The sequence below is a fragment of the Camelina sativa genome, chromosome 7, assembly GCF_000633955.1.
Source record: "Camelina sativa cultivar DH55 chromosome 7, Cs, whole genome shotgun sequence".
NCBI classification, from domain to species: domain Eukaryota; kingdom Viridiplantae; phylum Streptophyta; class Magnoliopsida; order Brassicales; family Brassicaceae; genus Camelina; species Camelina sativa.
This window is the reverse complement of record NC_025691.1, coordinates 17,296,966-17,320,849: the sequence shown is the minus strand read 5'-3', so window position 1 is coordinate 17,320,849 and position 23,884 is coordinate 17,296,966. Positions and strand designations below refer to the sequence as shown.

At 36.9% G+C, this 23,884-nt stretch overlaps 2 protein-coding genes and 2 pseudogenes across 4 annotated transcripts; 2 read left to right on the top strand and 2 right to left on the bottom strand.

The window, feature by feature from the left end:
• On the top strand, positions 1,633–4,085 carry LOC104701347 (annotated as a pseudogene).
• LOC104701346 (ELMO domain-containing protein A-like) lies at positions 4,524–7,928 on the top strand. Of its 3 annotated transcripts, none has more exons than XM_010417014.2 (8): positions 4,524–4,723; positions 6,411–6,549; positions 6,629–6,813; positions 6,916–6,970; positions 7,054–7,174; positions 7,252–7,299; positions 7,396–7,490; positions 7,581–7,928. In XM_010417014.2, exons 1-8 carry the CDS (start codon positions 4,614–4,616, stop codon positions 7,677–7,679), a joined length of 852 nt encoding a protein of 283 aa, XP_010415316.1. In that variant the 5' UTR covers positions 4,524–4,613; the 3' UTR covers positions 7,680–7,928. The 3 variants fall into 3 exon arrangements, with proteins under 3 accessions (XP_010415316.1, XP_010415315.1, XP_010415314.1); XM_010417013.2 differs by having other exon boundaries at positions 4,524–4,731; positions 6,434–6,549; XM_010417012.2 differs by having other exon boundaries at positions 4,524–4,731; positions 6,434–6,549; positions 7,381–7,490.
• On the bottom strand, positions 7,987–10,296 carry LOC104704699 (putative F-box protein At1g67390). The gene is made up of 4 exons (XM_010420740.1): positions 9,964–10,296; positions 8,689–9,309; positions 8,418–8,591; positions 7,987–8,295 (listed from the first exon to the last, which is right to left on the bottom strand). Exons 1-4 carry the CDS (start codon positions 10,294–10,296, stop codon positions 7,987–7,989), a joined length of 1,437 nt encoding a protein of 478 aa, XP_010419042.1.
• Positions 12,313–14,287, bottom strand: LOC104701345 (annotated as a pseudogene).

The following is a 23,884-nucleotide window of genomic DNA, read 5'->3' as shown; positions in this document are numbered from 1 at the left end:
ACCCAGCTTTAACCATCTACAGAATCAAAACTGGTGACCTCCTCGCAAGAGAACAACTGAAAGACGAATCCACTACTATGCCTAAAACCCAAAAGCACAGCTCAAAAGAGCCGCCAAAGAGAGGTAGTAGATGGCTAGCAACAAAATACCATCCGGTTAACAGGCAGAAAGAACGAAACCTAGCATATAGCGCAAACACTAACTAGCTAGGAGACCTAATAAAGCAGAAGAACTAAGGATTGAGTTCCAACCAACAGACAAGGCAAGTTTGAGAGAGGGCACAAACCAACAAACTTCTCTTTGCAACTTGAAACCATCGGTTGAAGCCAAACTAACACCAACAACAAAGCCTAATTGCAAAACCCGCAGTCCAAAGAAGAGAGAATCGAAAGAGATACCATACCAGACCATAAAACGAGTGTTCGTCTCCTTCAAACCACCAGCCGCAGGAGAACCACCAGAACCAAGCCACAACCAAGACTAAACTGTTAACACACGGATCCGTCTCTACCACAACCAGATCTCGTCGCTAATTGCTTCCCCTCCTTCAATCGATCTTCACTTCAACGGGAATTTTGACAAAAGCTACAACACCTAAAAAAACAAAACTAAACCAAAGAAACAAAAACTAGGAAGCAAGTCGAAGAACTACACCCTCCCACAGCTCCGACATGGAGCCCGGAAGCCGAAGAGGGCAAAACGAAGAAATCTACTTTTTCTCGGCGGCGGCTGAACTTGGGAGAAAAAAGGGCGAACTCCGCGAATGATTTTTTGATTGTTTGTATCAGAATTAAAAGATTAGGTTTCCTATTTTATTATCTTATTTTCGGAAATAAACATACTTTCAAATATATTTATATTTTTCTTATTTTGATTTTTTAAAAATGAGGGTAAAAATGGGTAAAAAAGCATATTAAAACCTATATGACCAAACCTACAAAAATAAAGTGTAGATGGACAAAGGTTTGGAGAAAGATCCTTTATTTCCAATTTTTCCTTCTTTTTTTCCCCAACAATCCCCATATATTCTAGAAAATTAATAAAAATTATAAAATAATAAAAAATTTCGGTCTCATATTGGCACATTGTAAATATTAAAAAAAAATCCAGCTTTATAAATTGATAATATACTAACCTTTAAGAAGAAAAAAACAAGTGTTATGTTATGCTTGTAAACATTCAATATTAATGTCACAAATCAGCCAAAATTCTAGGTAAGTCTTTAATTTATGAATATGTATCATTTCATTTCGATATTCTTATAAACTGTTGACAAAAATACTACTAAAATACGACAACTAAAATCATATCTGCTATTTGAAGGTATTTCTCTAAAATCATTTATCATAAATTTAAATTAATATATAGCTTGTAATGTGAAATTATCTATAATCTTTATAATTTATTATCTAATTTACTATCAAAAGATTTTTTTCTAAATATAAAAAATGTCAAGTCCAAAACTACAAAATATATAACATTCAAAACACTGATTTAATTTAGATTAAATTGTTTCATTTCATATTTCTAGAATTTTAATAATTACCTTTTCTATATGATTAATTTTGTAGAGGTTTTACTATATGTTGAGTTGGAAACAAAAATATAAAAAGAGGAGAAAATATTCTAAAGACTTGAGTTTAGTAGATTTTGTTTTCTGACTGAATGACTCGACTCGAATCGAATCACCTGTTTTTGTTGTCGTTGTCAAATGACTCAACACGTCTCCTTCCAATTCTAAACTCGTTAACACGAGCATCAAGCAACAACAACAAACCAAAACAGAGACCGTTGGATCCAAATCTCACATCCTTCTCCTTCACCTTCACCATCTCTATCCAGAAAGAAGAAATGTACGGCAAAACCATATGCACAATCGTCTTCTTCATCTTCCTCGTTGCTTCTTTCTCAATCTACATGGGCACCGTCGATCCAAGACCTTACTTCTATCTCCGTGAACCCTCTCCTTGTAGCTCCACGGGGAAACAACCTCTCCGTGTATTCATGTACGATCTCCCTCGGAAGTTCAATGTGGCGATGATGGATCCACGCAGCTCAGATGTTGAGCCACTCACAGGGAAGAATCTGCCTTCTTGGCCTCAGACTTCTGGGATTAAGAGACAGCACAGCGTTGAGTATTGGCTTATGGCTTCGCTTCTTCAGGGAGGTGATGATGCTGAAGCAATTAGGGTTTTTGATCCGGATTTGGCGGATGCTTTCTATGTTCCTTTCTTCTCGTCCTTGAGCTTTAATACTCATGGGAAGAACATGACCGATCCTGATACTGAGTTTGATCGGCAGTTACAGGTAATTTAGGAGTTCTGATCTAGTTTTGTGTTGATGGGTTAGCTCAAAGTCGTTGACTTTACTACAAATTTTGAATCTTTTTTCGAAATTCCGGTGGTTTGTGGATGGTCTGATTTAGTTTTGGTTGATGGGTTTGCTCAAAGTTGTTAACTTTAATCTTTTTTTCTGAAATTGCCCAATTCAGTATCAATGGAGTTTAGAAAAGGCTTTGTTTCTTGTTGTGGATCAGGTAGAGTTAATGGAGTTTCTTGAGAATTCAGAGTATTGGAAACGTTCAGGAGGTAAAGATCATGTGATTCCGATGACACATCCTAATGCTTTCAGATTTCTAAGGCAACAAGTGAATGCGTCGATTCTTGTTGTTGTGGATTTTGGGCGTTATCCGAAAGACATGGCAAGTCTTAGTAAAGATGTTGTTTCCCCGTATGTACATGTTGTTGAGTCCTTGACAGAGGATGGTGATGGTGATGGTGATGGTATGAGGGATCCTTTCGAGGCTCGTACCACGCTTCTTTACTTCCGTGGGAATACTGCTAGGAAAGACGAAGGTAAAATCCGTCTGAGGTTGGAGAAGTTATGAGCTGGTAACTCTGATGTTCACTATGAGAAAAGTGTGGCAACAACACAAAACATCAAAGTGGTAAGCAACTACCCCTCTCATATTCACTAGGCAAGGATTCATACATCCTGATAGAGAGTCCACATGATAGTTTAAATCTTAGGAAAATGTGGTAACCCAGCATTCTCAGTCCAAGACCAATGTGATAGGGTTTCGTTAAGCATGAGTATATATATAGGCTAGTGTTTCATGTGTTTAGGCGTTTGAGTCTTTTGGGGACCTATTAGGCATGGGAGAAATCTTGAGTTCTCTTTAACAAACTAAGGTTTCTGTCTTTGGTACTTGTGTCAGTTAGTTTGTGCTCTTCATTTTGTAAGCTGATTTAGAGAAGAATTAGAGGAAGATGTCTGATGTTGAACGTATCACATAGATAGTAATTCTTCTCCTTATGTTTTGTTTTGTCACCAGTCTACGGAAGGGATGAGATCTTCAAAATTCTGTTTGCATCCAGCTGGAGACACTCCATCTTCATGCCGCCTATTTGATGCCATTGTCAGTCACTGCATTCCGGTCATCATAAGCGACAAAATCGAGCTGCCTTTTGAAGATGAAATAGACTACTCAGAATTCTCACTCTTTTTCTCTATAAAAGAGTCGCTTGAACCGGGCTACATCCTCAACAACCTCCGCCAGTTTCCAAAGAAGAAATGGCTGGAAATGTGGCAACGCCTGAATAACGTATCTCATCACTTTGAGTTCCAGTACCCAACCAAGAGAGAAGATGCAGTAAATATGTTGTGGAGACAGGTGAAACACAAGATTCCTAATGTCAAGCTCGCTGTACATAGAAACAGGAGGTTGAAAGTCCCTGATTGGTGGCTCTGAAGAAATGACCAATTTTTTCTCTCAAAGGTTAAGTCTTTTCATTCTTCTTCCTCCTCCAATACTGTACATTAGTTGATTCTTTTGTTACATTTTGCGATTCACAATCCATTGATAGGCATATATTCTCTAAAAACATCATTATTATTTTTTAAATAACCTGAGGTAGTTGCATCTAAAAGGTTTCAGCTCTTAATCTGTTTTGATTTTGTCTTTTTAAGGTTCACTGATCCCGACACTTATATCTTGTAAGGTTTGAGATGAGAGTTCCTATTGTTGTAAACTTGTAATGAAAAACAAGATGATCTAGCCTGGCTCCTCTTTCTTCTTCGTATTCCAGCTTCTATTTTGGTTTGTTTTGTTCTTAACACCGCGAAGTAAGTCAGTGTTACTAGTTTGCTATTCATTTAGGAACTTCTACACCACGAAATCTCAGTTCTGAGTGTCTGTGTCATATTCTATTACTATTGCCGAATCAAGAAATCCTTTCATGGGTTCTAAAGAAGGCATATATATCATCTGAATGTAGTAATTGTTCTCAACCCACAAGGAGAGATATGAGTATGACCACAGACCACCATAATCTTGGAACAACCGACCAACCGTATAATCAATCTCTTTGAACCAGTGAATTTAAGTGTAAATAATAGGCCATACCAAAAATGGTCCATAAAAAAAAAAAAAAAAAAAGTGTGTAATGAAGGAGGGGTATATGCGTCATTTAGCTAACGACTGAACACGAATAGTGTATAAATAAGTCGAAGTCGCCGAAACTGACTAGTAAGAAAGAAGAGAGTAACAAGCACGTTCTTCTCCGCCGGAAGAATCTGCAGAAAAATAAAATATCTCATTTCTCAAACCGGAGATGAGAGTTGTCAGAATCTCATGCGTCGGGACACGTCATCTCTCACCTCCCTCCTCCTCCTCTGTCCTCGGTTGCGACGCTCACTCCGACGACGCCTCTGCCTCTGCCTCATCCGCTGGTACGTTCTCTCTCTCTCTCTCTTTCGCCTTGTTACTCTGTTTTTTTTATATTGTTTGGAACTATATTTCCTATAAAATTGGTAACGCCGAATCAAATCAGAATCGTAGTATACAAATGATCTTTGTTTTTATCTTCCTTAATTATTATTATGCTTTTCATAATGTGATATTTAGATCCATTCATATGCAATTTTTTTTTTGTTTATTTGTTAAGAACTAGTTTCTCATCACTATTTTCCTCAATTTAATATTTCTATTTCCATTATCCAAATTTAAAATGTTGCAAAACTGTGCAAAGTGATTCACAAATGTGTATATTCGCTAAAAGGCTGGTTTGGTTACTGTGTCTGTAGCAGAGTAAGTCCGCTATCTAACAGTATATTTGACCAGTTAACTGTTAACATAATACAAGAAACCTATCTGCAAGAAAACATTATTCTAGTACTCCCTCCCTTTCAAAATATAAAATATTTTAGAGAAGTTTTTTATTTTATAATATAAGATGTTTTCAAATTTTCATGCAATTTTTAGATTAGTTTAGTATTTTATATTATGCAGTATTATTTCTGATTGGTTAAACTTGTTAAAAGTAAAGACTTCTTAATCTGCGTGCTTTAGTTAAAACATCATATATTTTGAAACGGAGAGAATATTTCATTTGTGAGAATTTGTTTTTTTTGTTTTTTTCCTCGAGATGTGATGTATTTTTGGGACTCTTCTTAGCATAATTATTAGGTGTCTCGGTTACAAGGAGCATTGGTTTTCATATTGTGTCTGAATCATAACCTAAGATTGAGAGGTTCTTTATTTGTGGGTCCTTTGAGTTTTTTTTTTTGTGAAATAATAATAATTCGTATCGGTATCATAGGATTGCACCCGGTTTAGTTTAATCGGTCTCTGAAAGATCCGTGAATGATTCAGTCGGTCTGCCACGTGACTCAAAACAAAAACTTCAGTTGTGTAGATCTATCTATATGTTTGTTACACTATCTTGATTTAACTATTGGAATTGAATTTTATGTTTGGTCCCCTCAAATGTCTAGATCAGCTTGAAGAGCAAAATTTTGACAGTTGTATGAAATTGTTATCCTAACCAAAAACAAAAAGTTTATAAACTGGAGTTGAGGCAAGTGGTACTCACTTCAAATAGTAATCACATTGTCTTTATGTGGCAATGGGGGTCACATAGTTATATCTATTATTGGGTAACTTGTCACCATATGTAGGACTAGCAGTGTATAAACCAGTTTATACCGAACCAGAACCGTATAAAAAAGTTTGAAGCGAAATCGTACCAAAACGATCTGCTTAGTTTTTCATATCCGAGCATACTTTGTATAACCTTACCAAACAAAAACTGTAGAGAGAATAAATCGAATACTTTTTTTTGTTTTTTTGAAAAGAATTTACCAAATTGAAGGTTTCGATGTTTCGATATTCTTAAACCAAAAAATGTGATTCAAAACCAACCAAAAAAAACCGGATTGGGACAATGAGATGTGACTAGCAGCCAAGTTACATGTGCTTGGTGCCCTCATTTTCCTATGACTTGACCAAGTGTGTTTTAAATCTTTAATTCCAATGGAAGCTAGCTACTGTACTTATATAGTAAGTACTTAATTAGTATGAAATGCTTTTATGTAATTCTTGAACCAAGTGTGTTCTTATTTGTTTATACACGGCTGATTACTACGGATGCAGATGATGCAAGTTGTAGTAGCACACCTAGTTGGAGAATCAAGAAAAGCCTAACATGTGTGTGCTTCAACCGCAAGAGAGCATATGAACGTATCTGTTCTAACTTGACACCATTGCAGGTAAACAAAACTAGCTGCAGTAATTTGTTTTTTTATGGAAGCATTCAGTGTTCTGAGTCTGATAGGGGTTATATCATAGGAAGAACGACTAAAGAGATTGAGGAAGAGAATGAAGAATTACTTTGATGCATCGCAACCCGACCATCAGGATGCACTGAAAGCACTGTGGTCAGCTACGTATCCCGGTGAAAAGCTTCAAGCTTTGGTCTCAGACCAGTGGAAAAATATGGGATGGCAAGGAAAAGATCCATCCACTGATTTCAGGTTACTCCTCTCTCCCTCCCTCTCGCCCTCTCTCTCCTGCTGAAGTAATAAGAACATGTCAAATAGTGATTAATTTGGTTTTCTTGCATCTGTTGTTATCAGAGGAGCTGGATTCATATCATTGGAGAATCTTTTATTCTTTGCCAAGACATTCTCGGTAAAACTTGACTCCCACGTCACTTTCTACTTTCAGAAATCCATAACCCTTTTATGTAATTTTCTACGGTTCCATTGGTGTAGACTTCATATCAGCGTCTGTTAAAGAAACAAGGCGGAAAAAGAGCCGCTTGGGAATATCCATTCGCTGTAGCTGGGGTCAACATTACCTTCATGATCATGCAAATGCTCGACCTAGAAGCCTGTGAGTGTTACTCACTCTTTAACGCCTTGCCTTAGTTTGTGAAGCAAAATTGGTTTTTATACTTACGACATGTGCAGTAAAGCCTAGGAGTTTTCTACGGCTGGTGTTCTTACAAATGCTATCAGGTAAAGTATGGAAACATATCATTATCTCTCTGGTTATGATCAATCATAGCTTCGGTTAATTTGATTAATGACTAGAAAAAGATTATGAAAATCCAGAAAACGAATGGGCCTTTGATTTGCTTTACTGTGTGGCCTTTGCGGTAATGGACAAGCAATGGCTGGAAAAGAACGCTACCTACATGGAGTTCAACGTGAGTCGATCTATGTTTTCGTATAATTTATAAAGTACATTATTGCTTGTGACGGTGATGACAATAATGAATTGGATGGTATTGGTTTAGGATGTGCTAAGATGTACAAGGGGTCAGTTGGAGAGAGAGCTGATGATGGATGATGTTTTCAGGATCGAGGATATGCCTTCTTTCTCTCTTCTCTCTTAGTCTTTTACCAATCTATATTCTTTGTTGTCATCTTTAGATTAAGACAAATTCACGTAAGGAAACCCAAAGAAATTGATTTTTGTTTTACAAATATCCGACCGGCGAGATGAGAGAGCAAATTAAAAAAAATTATATAGGTCATTGCAAAAAAACTGTATTTTTTTTTTTTTTTTCATTTAAACTGAACAGGCAACAGAAAATGTAACTATAGAAATTAGAAAGTAAGAATAAAACAACATGATTTATGTATTTATCAGAAGATAATAAGATTTTGTCACATAGGACTTAGAATTCAAGCCAAAATTCATCAGAAGTATCCAATATCGAGATTCTCGTTACCCTTTGGAAGTTCCATTAGTTTGGCGACTGCCGCTTCTGTATCTAACTTCACCTTTTCAGGAACCGAAGACGTCAGGAACATTATCTTCTTCGTTACGGTCCCTTGCGTTATAAAACGCGAAGCTATTGCAAATTGTCTCTTATTCGAACCGCTGAATTTATACATCCGCACAGATTCCACACTGAAATCAACATTTCTAAACAGGTTTTCCACCCACTTTTCCTCTTGTGTTCCACCGATCGAAGATTCACCTTCTTCCTTAGAAACACTCTTATCCTATATAAAAACATACATAAACATGTTTCGGATTTGATACCTACTAATCAGACAGAAATGTTAATGAAATTAAAAAAACATCAAATCTATCTAACTAAAATTGAAGCATAAAATGTTTGTACCTTAAATAATATAAAGAAACCTTTCTTTATTCCATTCCATGCGACCAAAACATTTCGCAACATCTCAACTTCTTTCCAGTTCATTACATCCACGGCCACCGCCAAGTATTTATGCTGCTGATAGAAGTTAGCAGCTTTATGCACCAAGAACTCGTCCCCAAGATTTTCTAGCTCCTTCAATTCATATAAACAACTTAAACATGTCAAACAATATATAAATGAAATTACATTGAGATTCTTTATCTCCTTCAATGCAAATGCTTGTACTTACCCGAGCTTTACATGAAATATTATAGACCATGGTTTGTACTCTCCCCAAGTTAGGCCCATAGTTTGTAGTAAACAAAAGGCTAGGGGCATAGATGACGACGTTACATTGGGCATCATCAAAATGGTAGTCAAGGGAGAAAATATCCAGAAGAGGTGCATGCACCTCAATACGATCAACATTAGAGCAAGCCACATGCAAGAGCTTTAGGTTATTGTTACGAATCTTCAGGCAAGCCCTCCCGTTATCCCACATGACATCAAGCACTAGCACCTTGAGAGAGGGGCACGATGCAATAACTGTGTTTAACACATCAACCTCAGTAGAGATTTTGTCAAGTTTGAGAATCATGAGGTTATGACATCGGTAGAAGGGTACTGGAGTATTTAAATCGTATAGACATAGCCAGAGTGTTTCGAGATCTGGATGGGAGAATATTTTTGGGGAAAATGGGAACGGATTGACTCCCCTAGCATTAGCATCAAGGTTTATAAGTGAGAGAGCCCTTGTATGTTTCTGAAGAGTAAGTAATCGAATCCAAGTTTCGAGCACACCGTTGTGACATTGGTAATCATCATGTTTGATTGTGCAGCCCTCGAGATGAACATTGTGGTTGTTTATAACCTTTAAGAAAACAAGAATCATGGTTTTAATAAAACAAGTATGCACATACACAAAAACATAAGTTATTTAATACATATAGACAATGTAGATTTGAAATTTTGAATGTTATAGTTATAATCACTTGTTAAATTCCATAAACTGAAACATATATATATATATATATATATATCATGTAATTAACAACGTGAATTAGGCAAGAGATTGTGTGTTGTTAGATTTTCATTAAATCGTATAATATTGCGTCTACAATCTATACTCACCTTTTCAAATATATTGATCAAAACTCAAAAGAATTTAAATTTGCGCATGAAAACCGTTGTTATTACCTTTTTATTGCATGAATTGAAGAAAAACCTATATGAAACATCTCACCTAGTTAAACATGTTTGAACTTTTGTAATAAGAAATTTTCTTGTGGTATTTACAAAAAATAAAAATAAATCCATAGAGTATGTTTTTTGTTGTGTTTTCCATCATAAATTATCTGAAATTGTTGTTTGCCTCTATATATCTAAGATTTTCATATTGTATAACACATACAAGTGTATTTGATTTCAAATTGACTTTCTCTACTAGTCATGTAATATTCAACCATCAATACTATGGTCGAACAACAATAGACAGAAAACACTGGAAAAATAGAGAGACGCTAACCTTTGTTATTGTTTTGGCAACACGAGCAGAATGAGCGATCGGATGGTCCATGTTGGTTACGGTAGCTTTTCTCATATCGAAGGAGAGGTAGGGTACCTCTTTCCATACATTCTTCCATCGTTTAGACAACACACTTGTCTTGACGACATCTTTTGTGGCCATAACGGATAGGATCATGGCCAACACATCGTTTGGGAGTTCACTGATCCGATCCACCGTATCGACGAGGGTCTGTTTGTCTCTTGCACCCGACGATAGTGATGCGTTATTTGTGAGTTTGGATCGACGATGAAATCGAAAATTCTTGAGAGTGGAGAGAGTGAAGCAACCCATGTCTTACTTGGAAGAGAACACTACGAGAGATGATGATAGGTTTGGTTAAAAATATGTCATATGTGATTACGAAGAGATAAGAAGGATTACAAGTAGCGAAAATTTATGGGTGGTGTTTTTATACTGTAATGAAACTCTAATTAAAGTGGTATTTTATTTTATTTTTATTTATTGACTATTATATTTTTATAAAAATGGAAACAAATATAACAATGAACATATTCCTTATTGTGTGATAAAAAAAATATGCTTTCTGTTCATACTAAAAAGAGAAATATATCTGTACAGAATATGGGAAAAACGATTACACTATATATGTCAGACTAAACCAAGTTTTCTAATTGCAAAATACAGTTGTTCTTTGTTGTCAGGATTTTTACTTGGTTTAAGATGTAATTAATTAGGCTAAACTCTAAAGTCTAAAACCCAAACAACCCAAGGACTATAACCAAAAAAAAAACTTATTTATTAGAAAACCCAGTGGAGCTGGATTTATATCACTTGGAAAATATATATTTTTATAATAGACATCAAGAATTTGTCGATAAACTTAACTCCTATATGTCACTTTCTACTTTCAGAGATTCATATTTTTTTGTAATACAGTGGCACCAATTCAGTCCCAACTCAATCTCAATTATATTCACGAATCAATTGTAAAGCATTTAACGAGTTCGCCTCCACAAACGTTCTCTCACAAACGTAGATTCACTAACAATCATGGTTTACGCAACGCTTAACCGGCAACAAAGATTAATTAGAGAAGAAAGATACAGCAAAACCCTTAGGTAGAGAAGACGAACTTCTTCTTTACTTTACTTAGATGATTTTCTTATTTCTCTCTATTTGTCTTGGTTTAACTCTCCCATCTTTGTATTACCATTGAAACACCCCTGGAACTTTGAAGGATAGGGCTCACTTTTCTTGTGAACCAGGCTTCCCTTATGATAAAAAACGTAACCTTTGCTCTGTACGTAACGATTTTTCCTTTTTCTTTGTAGCTGTTGATGGACTTAATTGGTAATTTGGCCCACATGCTATCATTAAGAAGCATACTTTCGGTTTTAGTCCAATAGAGAATTGATTAAGGAACTGATAAACTTCACACATATTACATTACATATATGTATAACCCTCTTTAATTGATAACGTTGGTGGACTAGACTCTTCGTTTCAGCGTCTGTTGAAGAAGCAAGAAGGCGAAAGAGCGGCGTGGGAATATCCATTCGCTGTTGCTGCGTCAACATTATATTAATGATCTTGTAAATACTCGACCTAGAATCTTGTGAGTGACCCCACTCACTCACTCACTCTCCGATATCTTAGCCTTAGTTTCTGAACCAAAATTATTCTTTACTATGCATCGATACATGTTCAGCCAATCTTATAATGGCAACGAGAGTCGATTGTGTTATCGTGCAATATATAAAATCTATTGCTTGTTATGTTGATGATAATGGATGGCATTAGTGTAGGATATTAAGATGTAAAAGGGATTCATCAACTGGACGGAGAGCTGATGATGGATGATGTTTTCAGGATATGAGGATACGGTGTCGAATGAATGATTATATGTTTATTAGGCTGGAGTTAATATATAATTTTAACAAAAAATACACCAAATCTTAAAACTTGTTTTAGTGCTATTTTAGGGTATTTCTATATATGACCCAACCTTCTTTCTCTCTTCTCTCTCACTCTTAATTAGTCTTACCAATCTATATTGTTGTTCTCACTTTAGATTTAGACAATTATTTCACATGAGGAAACCCCAATTAAAGAGGTCAACATTATTATTTTTTTCTATTTTACAAATATCTAATCGGGGAGATGAAGGAACAAGTTTGATGTAAGCCATTGTGCAAAAATGGTATTTATATAATTTAAACATTCAAAACTAACATAAAGATTTTATGTCACATATTAGAAGAAAACATATTAAAAAACATAACAGATTTTGTCACACTTGACTAGAGATATATTATATCCTAGCTACTAGATTTGAACCAAATTCCATCAGAAGCATCTAATTCTAAGCATCTCGTTACCCTTTCGAAGCTTCCTTAGTTTGGCGACTGCCGCTTCTTTAGCTAATGTATCCGTTGCAGGAACTGCTTCTAAACCTAACTTCTTGTTTGCCGGAACCAAAGACGTCATGATCATCAACTTCTTCATTACAGTCCCTTGCGTTATAAAATGCGAAGCTAATGCAAAGTGAGTTTTATTCGAAGCACTGAAATTATACATCCACACAGTTTTCACACGGAACTCAGCATTGGGAAACACTTTCCCCTCCCACTTTTTATTTTGTGTTCCACAAATGGAAGATTCACCTTCTTCCTTGGAAACATTGTATCCTACATATATACAAGAACATATACATAAATATTTGTCGGATATAATAGATACTAATTAAACAAAAGTGATAAAACAAAATTGATCAAATCTACCTATCTAACTAGAAATGGAGCATAAAATATGAACGTACGTACCTCAAATAATACATGGAGCTCACGGAGTACTCCATTCCATGCTACCAATATCTGCCAAAGCAGCTTAATTTGTTTCGAATTCATTACATCCACGAACACCGTCAAAGATCTAAGCCGCCGCAAATAGTTAGCATCTCTACTCACCACGAACTCATGCCCAATGTATTCTCTCTCCTTCGATATATACAAAAAAAACTAACATGTCAAACAACATATATATTAAAATAGATATATAATATACAATTCTTGTACTTACCTGAGCTTGACGTGAAATGTTGTAGTGCATGTTGAATCCCGCCAAGTCTATTGCGCCATTATTGAACAAAAGTCTTGGGGCCGTGATGACGAAGTTAGATCCCCTAGGAAAATGAATACAATAAGTCGAGAAGATATCTAGAAGAAGCGCATACACCTCAATGCAATCAACATCAATGCAAGACACATGCAAGAGCTTAAGGTTGTTGTTGTGAATCTTCAAGCAAGCCTTTTTGTTGAGCCACATGACATGGTGTAGCACCAAAACCTTGAGAGAAGGGCACGATGCAAAAATTTTGTTGAACACATCAACCTCAGCATAGATTTTCTCAAGTTTGAGGATCTTGAGATTATAGCAGTTGTTGAAGGCATGTGCAGTTTTTAAATCGTATCGATATAGGAACAGTGTTTTGAGCCTTGGATGGGAGAATATGTTTGGAGACAACTGAAGCGGATTGGTTCCCGTACCGTTTCCATGATGGTTTGAAAGTGCAATAGCTTTGGTTTGTTTCTCAAGAGTAAGTAATCGGATCCAAGTTTCGAGCACATTGTCTTTAAACAGGTGGGCGTAATGAATGATTGAGCAGCCCTACAGATGACCATTGTGACGGTTTATAACCTTCCAAAAAAACAATTATTTAATATCTTGTGCTTAAACTCTCACTAATTAATAAACATATATATGTAAATCGGCTATAGTTTTATCAAATGTTAAATTCAATAAATTAATTTGAAAGATAATATCATGTAAACTATGAGAATAAGGCAAGAGATTGTTTTTGTCTAGATTTTTATTAGCTATGTAATGGATTCACATCCTACTAATCTATATATGCTCACTTTCAAATATAATAATAATAATAATAAAAAACCATTTCCATTGAACACATTAGGAACTCGTAAAGACAACATGCTAAGAATTAGAAAAAAAACCTGGGTTATAGATTCCGGAGCCAGAGGTTGCATCTTGTTCATATCAATTAGCATATTGAAGTGGAGGAAAGGCACCTGCTTCCATATACTTCTCCAACATTTAGACAACACACTTGTCTTGACGGCATCTTCTGTCTCATACTTGCTAGGATCCTGACCAACACATAGTCTGGGAGTTTGCTGATCCGGTCCTCCACAGGATCGATGAGGATCCGTTTGCCTCTTTCATCCGAAGATAGCGATGCGTTCATGGGTTTGGCTGGATGATGAAATTGAGAGCCTTTCAGAATAGAGAGAGGGAAGAGACTCATTTTTTTTTAACTTGTGTATATATGATAAGAAGATTATGTAGACAACTAATATATATGTGTGGTGTTTGGTTGTTTTCTTATAACCCTAATTGGAGTATTCTTTTTATTATTATTAAAGAAAATAAATTACTTTGTTTTGACTATGGCATTTCATATATATGGAAAGAAATTAACAATTATTGTTTTCCTTATGACTTACAAGGTAAAAAATGGTTTTTGACTTTCTGTTCAAAATAAAAAGAAATAAATATGTCATGGAAATCAAGTATTTAATTTTGTAATTAAAAAAATTGTTACAGAAAAGAAAATTTAGCTATATATTCACACCCAAATAAAAATAAAATAAAATACTCCGGTGTATTTTCCCAGTCACCAAGTTAGTAATTTCAAGTATTGCCTCTGAACTTCAACTAACCATTCTCTTAATTAGTATTCTCTATTGTAACGTTAGTATTGTCCATTGGAACGAGTTTTGAAGCTTTCTAACTATATTATTATGTGGTTGATTTATCAAAAAAGTGGTGGTGGATTTAAGTAACTATAGCATAAAAAATAAGCTACGGTAACTTTCTCTTTATTAAGTTCAAATGAAAAAAAAATATATGAAAAGAAGTCATATTAATATAAATTTAATTATACAACACAGGTATTTTCATGTTCATATTATTTATCATCTACCAAAACTTTATTTGAAGTTTGAACTTTAATAAAAATCAGACACTGCAAAGACCTTTATGGTACGGTTCAACCCAAACCAAATCACTTTATGTGATTCGAAACCAACCCAAAAAAACGGTTCTGGAACAATGAGATGTGACTAGCAGCCAAGTTACATGTGCCCTCATTTTGGCTAGACCAAGTGTGTTTTATATCTTTAATTAATTCCAGTGGAGGCTACTTTAGTTATATAGTTAGTACTTAATTAGTATGAGATTGAGATGCTTTCATGTAGATGTAATCCGTGAACCCAAATGTGAAAACATAATTATGCCAACTTTGAACTTTCAATCGAGAGCTCCGTTGCCCTAACTTGTGAAATAATAGTATAGATCGATATACTCAATCTAATACATGTGTGACGTTGTAATGTATGATAGATAAGCATGTAACATTCCGTGATAACAATAAACAAAATAACATTTCATTACAAGAACAACAAAAACCAGGTTGATTTCTACATATGCAATGTTTGTACTTACTCGCCAGAGGAAGAGAAGTATAAAAAGGACACTATCACTTCCAACTATTTATCACAACCATCAAACAAAATTCGGTTTATCTATATTATAAGATAGTTTGATTCTGATCAGTAGTAAACTTAAAATAAATAACAATTACTTTGATTCTTAGCAAAATGGGAAATATAAGCCATAGAAATAATCCAAGCAGGAAGGAAGAAACAAGTAGGCGAGTAGCTAATTAATGCGGTCCCTGCTCTCGTTCCAGAGCACATGGTACTTCGGTTTCTTTGTCAAAGAGCGACTTCCACAAGTCGTAGATGTCCGACTCCATTGCATCCCTAGCAAATCCGTTCGCCTCTGACACATGTTTTGCGGACCTCAATTTATCCTGAAGCGTCTTGAGCAGTCGCTTGAATTTTACAAGAGCCGAAGAGAGTACGTAGTCGATCATCAAAGTAGCAATCTTTCATTATGAGAAGCATAACAAGGCGATGCAAGACCATGACCCCTTCAGCAAAATCCTTCCAAGTGGTATCGATCAATCCAAACTGAACCGAGAAGGCAACATCCTGGTAAACTACATTCTTCGGTTTGATATATTTTAGAGTAGACATCACCAATAACATGAACCAGCCTTTCTGACACGGGAGAGGAGCGTGGTATTATGCGTATCCGTAACATGTAGCAGAACCACAACAAAGTACGAATAGTGGATTCAGCTACACATAGTGAGGTCAAATCCTAGTCGTACGACCTCCTCTTTCATGTCCTCCTTAGCAGAGAGCGTCCTAGAAACACAAAACTTTTACCAAATAATGTCTTTCTCATTAATTCAATAAAGATTACAAATGTGAGTTTATATACAGTTGTTAGAGGCATTGCCAAAAAAAAAAATATAGTTGTTAGAGGCCTAAACCAAAGCCTGAAATACTCTTATACAAATAGAGACTTATGTACATTGACTATTTACACTAACATATTGACCGAAATACACTAATATACCCCCTCAAGATGGTACGAAGATTTTCGTAGACCCATCTTGCCAAAAAGTTCGTGAAATGGTGCAGGATAGAGAGCTTTAATAAAAGGATCAGCCAGCTGTAAGGAAGAACGCACATGGAGTAATTGAAACAAACTAGCAACTAACCGTTCTTGGATGTTGTGGCATTCATTCTCGATATGTTTGGTACGTTCATGGAAGACGACATTCGTGGCAATGTGAATGGAAGCCTCATTGTCGCAGAAAAGCAGTGTAGGTTTGGAAAGCGGAATCTTCAACTCCTTGAAAAAATTCGTGATCCGAACCAGCCCCTCTGTGGACTTTGAAAGACTTCGATATTCTGCTTCAGCATAACTCTTGGACACAACGTCTTGCTTCTTGGATTTCCAGGAGATAAGGGAGGTGCCAAGGAACAAACAGCAACCAGAAGTGGAGCGTCGCGTATCCAGACAAGAAGAATATGTTGCATCGGCAAACATTTGCAGCTGAAGCTTCGATTTGGATGAGTAAAAGAGACCTTAACCAATGGAGCCTTTGACATAGTGAAGAATCTTGTAAAGAGCCTGCTGATGTGTAACACGAGGGGCCTGAGAAAACTGACTGAGTTTTTCGATCGCAAACATGATGTTGGGACTGTGATTTGGAGATACATTAATCTCCCAATAAGACGCTGATAAGACTCAGCATCAACAAACTCACGCCACAGTTGATATGTCTATATTTTGTCTCTGCTTAGCATATATTTGTCATGCATTTAGCTAGGATAACTAGTCATTTTGCATCAATTTCTAGCCTCTTTTGTACACTTTGCATATTTAGGTAGTTCTTGCATCATCCTTGCATACATTGTGCATTTCGGAGTATTTCAGGTATCTAGGAGACGTCAGGAACACATTGTCTGAGACGCTGTTCGAGTCACCATTAGAGTCCACATCCTTCGAGTCGAACCAACACCATTCGAGTCCACATCCTTCGAGTCGACCCAACACCATTCGAGTCCATGTCCTTCGAGTCGACCCAACACCATTCGAGTCCACCACTCTCACCACTCTCGAGTCGCCACTCGAGTCATCATTCGAGCCACCGGTCGAGGGATTCAGCTTTCTACGTCTTCATCAAAGTTGTAGAGAATTGAATCATCTTTCCAATGCCGTTTATTTCAAGACAATCGGAGCTGTAGTTAAAGAGTTATCATCGTTTTAGTGGATGCGTATACACCCGTTCGAGCCACTCGTCATGCAACCACTCCACCCCGTTCGAGCCGTTCCATTCGAGTGGGATTTAGCTTTTGACGTATTCATCAAAGTTGTAGAGAATTGAGTCATCTTTCCAATTCCGTTTATTTCAAGCCAATCGGAGGTGCGGTTCAAAAGTTATCATCGTTTTAGTGGATGCGTATACACCCAGCTTGAGCCGCTACCCGTCGACTCGACCCTCCAGCTCGAGCCGCTGCCCTTCGACTCGACCCTCCAGCTCGAGCCGCTGCCCGTCGACTCAACCCTCCACCACTCGAGCCAACACCATCACCCACTCGAGCCACCACTCGTTCGCACATGTCAGGAAGACGTTCCGTCTTACACGCTTCAGGAGATTCCCAAACCGACTCTTCATCTTGTCGTTTTAAGTTTTAGGGATTTACATGTTTTTACTATAAATACGTTTTNTGCGTATACACCCAGCTTGAGCCGCTACCCGTCGACTCGACCCTCCAGCTCGAGCCGCTACCCGTCGACTCGACCCTCCAGCTCGAGCCGCTGCCCTTCGACTCGACCCTCCAGCTCGAGCCGCTGCCCTTCGACTCGACCCTCCAGCTCGAGCCGCTGCCCGTCGACTCAACCCTCCACCACTCGAGCCAACACCATCACCCACTCGAGCCACCACTCGTTCGCACATGTCAGGAAGACGTTCCGTCTTACACGCTTCAGGAGATTCCCAAACCGACTCTTCATCTTGTCGTTTTAAGTTTTAGGGATTTACATGTTTTTACTATAAATACGTTTTGTTAAGTCTTTGCGGAGACATCTTATCTTTTATCTCATTTTGTTCTTAAGGTTTTACCTAGCCTCCAAAAACGTTCTTAGACTTTGTATCCAGATATCTTTTAATACATTGAGTATGTGCATTTGATTTCTTCTACAAACTTGTTCTTCTCATTTCTAGCTATCTAATATTCTTTGTTCAATGTTTTCTGGATTTGTATTGTTGATGATGATTTTCAGATCTGAGTAGTGTAGTAGTTCTTGAGGATGGGATAGATTAGGTGGAGGATCTTAGGATGTAGGGTGTTTAAGCTTTGATTTGTATGATCCCTTCTGGATTAGAGTTAGAAATACTAGTTTCTCTTTGATCAATTGGAACTGGGTTTTAGACATTTCCGCATCCAAAAGGTGTTCGATGAAATGTCTGACCAACTAGTTCCAGAGACTTACGTTCCTACCCTAAGAGATTAGTTGTCTAGGATGTTTGTTGACGTGAATGAACTTGTTTGTCATGCCATGCTTGATCATGTTTCTATAGCGAGAGCTAGGTTTGGAAGTGGTTGAGTTTGAGTAGTTTCTTTCAAGAGATTGGATTAGCTAAGAAGAGATGTTCATAGTTTAGGGATTGTTTGCTTGTGACATGTTAAACACTCTATAGACTAGGATACTCCACCGACATCAATTACCCCCATCCTTATGACTTCTTTCTTTCTAATTTTTATTGTATTCCTGAGACTGTTTTACTTCTTGCTATTTAGTTCATGCTTAGACTCGTTTTTGTTTTCATTCATTTTCGCTTCTTGTCATACANTAGACTTTGTATCCAGATATCTTTTAATACATTGAGTATGTGCATTTGATTTCTTCTACAAACTTGTTCTTCTCATTTCTAGCTATCTAATATTCTTTGTTCAATGTTTTCTGGATTTGTATTGTTGATGATGATTTTCAGATCTGAGTAGTGTAGTAGTTCTTGAGGATGGGATAGATTAGGTGGAGGATCTTAGGATGTAGGGTGTTTAAGCTTTGATTTGTATGATCCCTTCTGGATTAGAGTTAGAAATACTAGTTTCTCTTTGATCAATTGGAACTGGGTTTTAGACATTTCCGCATCCAAAAGGTGTTCGATGAAATGTCTGACCAACTAGTTCCAGAGACTTACGTTCCTACCCTAAGAGATTAGTTGTCTAGGATGTTTGTTGACGTGAATGAACTTGTTTGTCATGCCATGCTTGATCATGTTTCTATAGCGAGAGCTAGGTTTGGAAGTGGTTGAGTTTGAGTAGTTTCTTTCAAGAGATTGGATTAGCTAAGAAGAGATGTTCATAGTTTAGGGATTGTTTGCTTGTGACATGTTAAACACTCTATAGACTAGGATACTCCACCGACATCAATTACCCCCATCCTTATGACTTCTTTCTTTCTAATTTTTATTGTATTCCTGAGACTGTTTTACTTCTTGCTATTTAGTTCATGCTTAGACTCGTTTTTGTTTTCATTCATTTTCGCTTCTTGTCATACATTCTCATTTCTAGTTCTAGAACACATTTCCGTTTTGCATTCTGATCATTCTAGGACTGTTAGATAAAAACACTCTTATTGAATTGGCTTAACTTGTGATTTCTTGATTGCATCTTAATTGTTAGTAAAGTTTCTCAACTGGATTGACACCTTAAGTATTATAACTGCATAAGGTTAATTGAACCTGCTAGGATAAGACACACAAAAATCTTAGTATCAACGGTCTTTGGAGAGTTTCACATGCGGGTCCATGGGAATATTGATGGGTTTGCAACCAAGTATCCTTGTTTCATCAAGAAGGTCAAGAGCATACTTACGTTGACAGATATGTATCCCTTCAGAAGATCTGGCTATCTCTAAGCCCAAAAAGTACTTCAACGGACCCAGATCCCGCAGCTTGAAGAAGGATTTAAGCTGAGACTTCAGGAGATCAATCTCTGAATCATTATTACTCGCAATTATTATATCATCAACATAAACTAACACACATAGGAAGAGAGTGTCAGTGATATTGAGAAAACAAGTATGATCAGCAAAGGATTGTTAACAAGGTTGAAGAAAACTTCAGAAACCATTTTCGAGAGGCCTGCTTGAGACCATAGAGAGATTTCTGCAACTTACAAACCGCATTAGGAGGTAAAACAACATCCTTTCTATCTGCAGAACCTGGAGGAAGCTTCATGTAAATCTCCTCATTGAGATCAACATTGAGAAAGGCATTTGAGATGTCTAGTTGCGTAAGAGATAAATTGTGAATCGCAGACAATGCTAGAATCAATTTAACCGATGTTAACTTAACCACAGGTGAATCTCAATGTAATCAATACCTTCTTTTTGAGTGTACCCTTTGGCTACCAACCTAGCCTTATACCTCGATAAAACCATCAGAATTGAACTTGACTTTGAAGACCCATTTACAACCAATGGGAGTCTTGTCAGGAGGTAAGGTACAAATGGTCCACGTCTCAGTGTCCTCCAAGGCATCCACTTCATCATCCATGGATTTACACCACACCAGAATTTCCTTTGCCTCATCATATGATAAGAGTTCTTTTTCTTTGTCAATGGAAACCAAAAAACAAAGATAAAGAGGTGAAATTTTGTCATAAGAAGGAAACTGAGAGATTTCGTGGATGGTTAAAGACCCTACTGAATGACAGTAGTGATCTTGAAGGTAAGCAGACTTCTTTTCTTCATGTGGGATGTTTGAACAAAAGGTTCAAGGACATCATTAATAGGCTCAACAGAAGGTTGATGCTTTGCAGAAGCTGATGATGCAGAAGGATCATCAGCAGATGAATTACAATCCACAGGAAGTGTTGGTATCTGATCAGGAAAATAAAACATTGCATCATGTGAAGTATCAGACCCAAGAAAAGGAAAGAGCTCCTCGTGAAATACTACATGTCGAGAGACAATGATAGTATTAGATTCAATATCAAGAAGTTTGTAACCTTTATAGTCACTAGGATAACCTATAAAGGCACAAGCATGAGCTATGGGATCGAATTTATGTATGTTCTTGGGAGAAGTGGTAGCATAACAAAGACAACCAAAGGTTTTAAGCCCGGAATAGTCAGGAATTTTCTTGGTTGATACTTCAAAGGGGGATTTATCCTTGACAATAGGAGCCAGAGTTTGATTGATAAGGTGGAGTGCAGTGAGAATACAGTCACCCCAATAAGAGATTGGAATATTGGATTGAAAGAATAAAAAATGAGCCACATTAAGAATGTGTTGATAAATACTTTCTACTACCGAATTTTGTTGTGGTGTTTCAGGACAAGAATATAATGGCACAATTCCTTTGGATTGAAAAAAGGAAGTGAAATTGAATTCTGGAGCATTGTCAGACCTAACCCCTTTAAGTTTTGTGCCAAACTGAGTTTCTACCATAGTGAAAAAATTAGGAAAGATTTGTAAGGCATCCGACTTATTCCTAAGAAGATATACCCAAGTAACCTTATAACAATCATCAACAATGGTGAGGAAGTATCTAAAACCATCATGAGTAGGAACAGAGAATGGACCCCAAGTATCAATATGGATTAACTCAAAAGGAGTAGAACTGACATGATTTTTAGAAACAAAAGGAAGATGTTTTGGTTTAGATAAGTGACAAATTTTACAATGATAATGAGTATCAATTTTTATTTGTCTAAAGATAATATTGACTGCATAGATTGAAGTTAGACATAGAAGGATAACCTAAACGACTGTGCCAAAGTTCAGGACTTGAAACAAAGGCAGCAACACAAGAGTAGTACATGGACCAAAAAGAGACTCGACATCCAGGAAGTAAAGATTTACGATATCTCTACCCTTGCCAATCGTTAATCCCCGATTACGATCCTGAATACCACAAGAAAGCTCATCAAACTAGACACAATAACCCATACTCTTGGTTAAGGCACTAATACTTAAAAGGTTGAATTTGAATTGAGGGATGTATAAGACATCATGAAGGATCAAATTACTACCCAAGTGAATTGTACCTATCCCAACAATGCTCATAGAGATGCCATTTAGAAGATTCACAACATTGTGAATTGGTTTGAAAGAAGATTGTAGAAGATTGTTCATGGAAAATATGGTTTGTGGCTCCATAATAGATAACCCAGACAAAAAGGACAGAAATATCACTATGAAGAGAACAAACATAAGGCCTAGCAATGTCGGTAAAAGAACAAACAATAGAGGGAAGAAAAGTACCAGACATTGGGTCAATGGTTGAAGAAGGAAGAGCAAAGGAAAATGAGACATAATGAACTTCTGGAGTGGGAGTGGAGCTAGGAGGCTGAAGTGATATGTTACGGTTTTGACTCACTTTGACCCCGTTTATTTGATAGTTTTGTAGTTGTTTGAGTCCTTTTCAGTTTATAATAAGAGGCTAGGAAGCTAAAAGCAAGGATTGGAACAGCATGAGCAATCGGAGCAGAAAGGAGTTGAATTGGAGCAGAAAAGCTGATTTTAGACCCAGGAGCACATGCTCCCGATTTCCGAGCACATGCTCCCAACTCTACGGTTTCATGACGACACGTGGCAAGCATCTAGGCGCCGATTCCCTGCCTAATTCCCCTTATTTTAGGCGATCCTTTGTGAGAGAAAGAGGGCTGAGATCGCTTTTTAATAGGGAGATTTGAATTTGGAATCTTTCCTTATTTTTCTCTACTTGTATGCTATTTAACCTAGGGTTTTTAGGAGAGATAATATACCTTTTCTTTTGTTTTTTGAGCGACGCTTTTGTGAGAGGGAGAAGAGCGGCTACCTTGTGAAGCATTCTCTGAACCCTTTTTATTTTTATGTCATTGAATTTCTCATCTTTTGCTATGATTCATTTCTCTATGTCTGAGTAGTTTTCTTTGCTAGATTAGGGGTTTCAAAAGGGGTTTCATGGGTTAGCAACAGAACACAAATAGGGCTTTATATAATCGATTGTCTTCACTATTGTTAGACTTAATGCTTAGGTTGATTTGATCACCCAATCTATGATTCTAGGTTTATCTATTCATCAAAAGTGTAATAGGTTGCTAGAAAAGACATTAGTGGGCAAATTATCCTAGACCTGCGAAAGTTGATGTGTAGGTGATTTGTGAACTTATCATTCCTGTTCTTTAATGCTTGTCTGCGATTCTGGGCTCAAACGACAGTTTAGGGTTTATGGACCGCCGAGCATGTGCTCCGGATTTCTGAGCACGTGCTCCGCGTTTCCGCACAGAATCGATCAGATAGAGTTATTGATACCACGACAATGGATCAGTTTATATTTATGTTTGAGTTCTAGACTGATACTTAATCTATGCCCTGAATAGTTGTTTAGTTGTTATCTCTGAAACTCCTGAGAATTACCCCCGATCTAGTGTTTTGTTTATTGCCTTTTTATACCGTTTTTAATCGCTTAATTGTTACCAAAAAC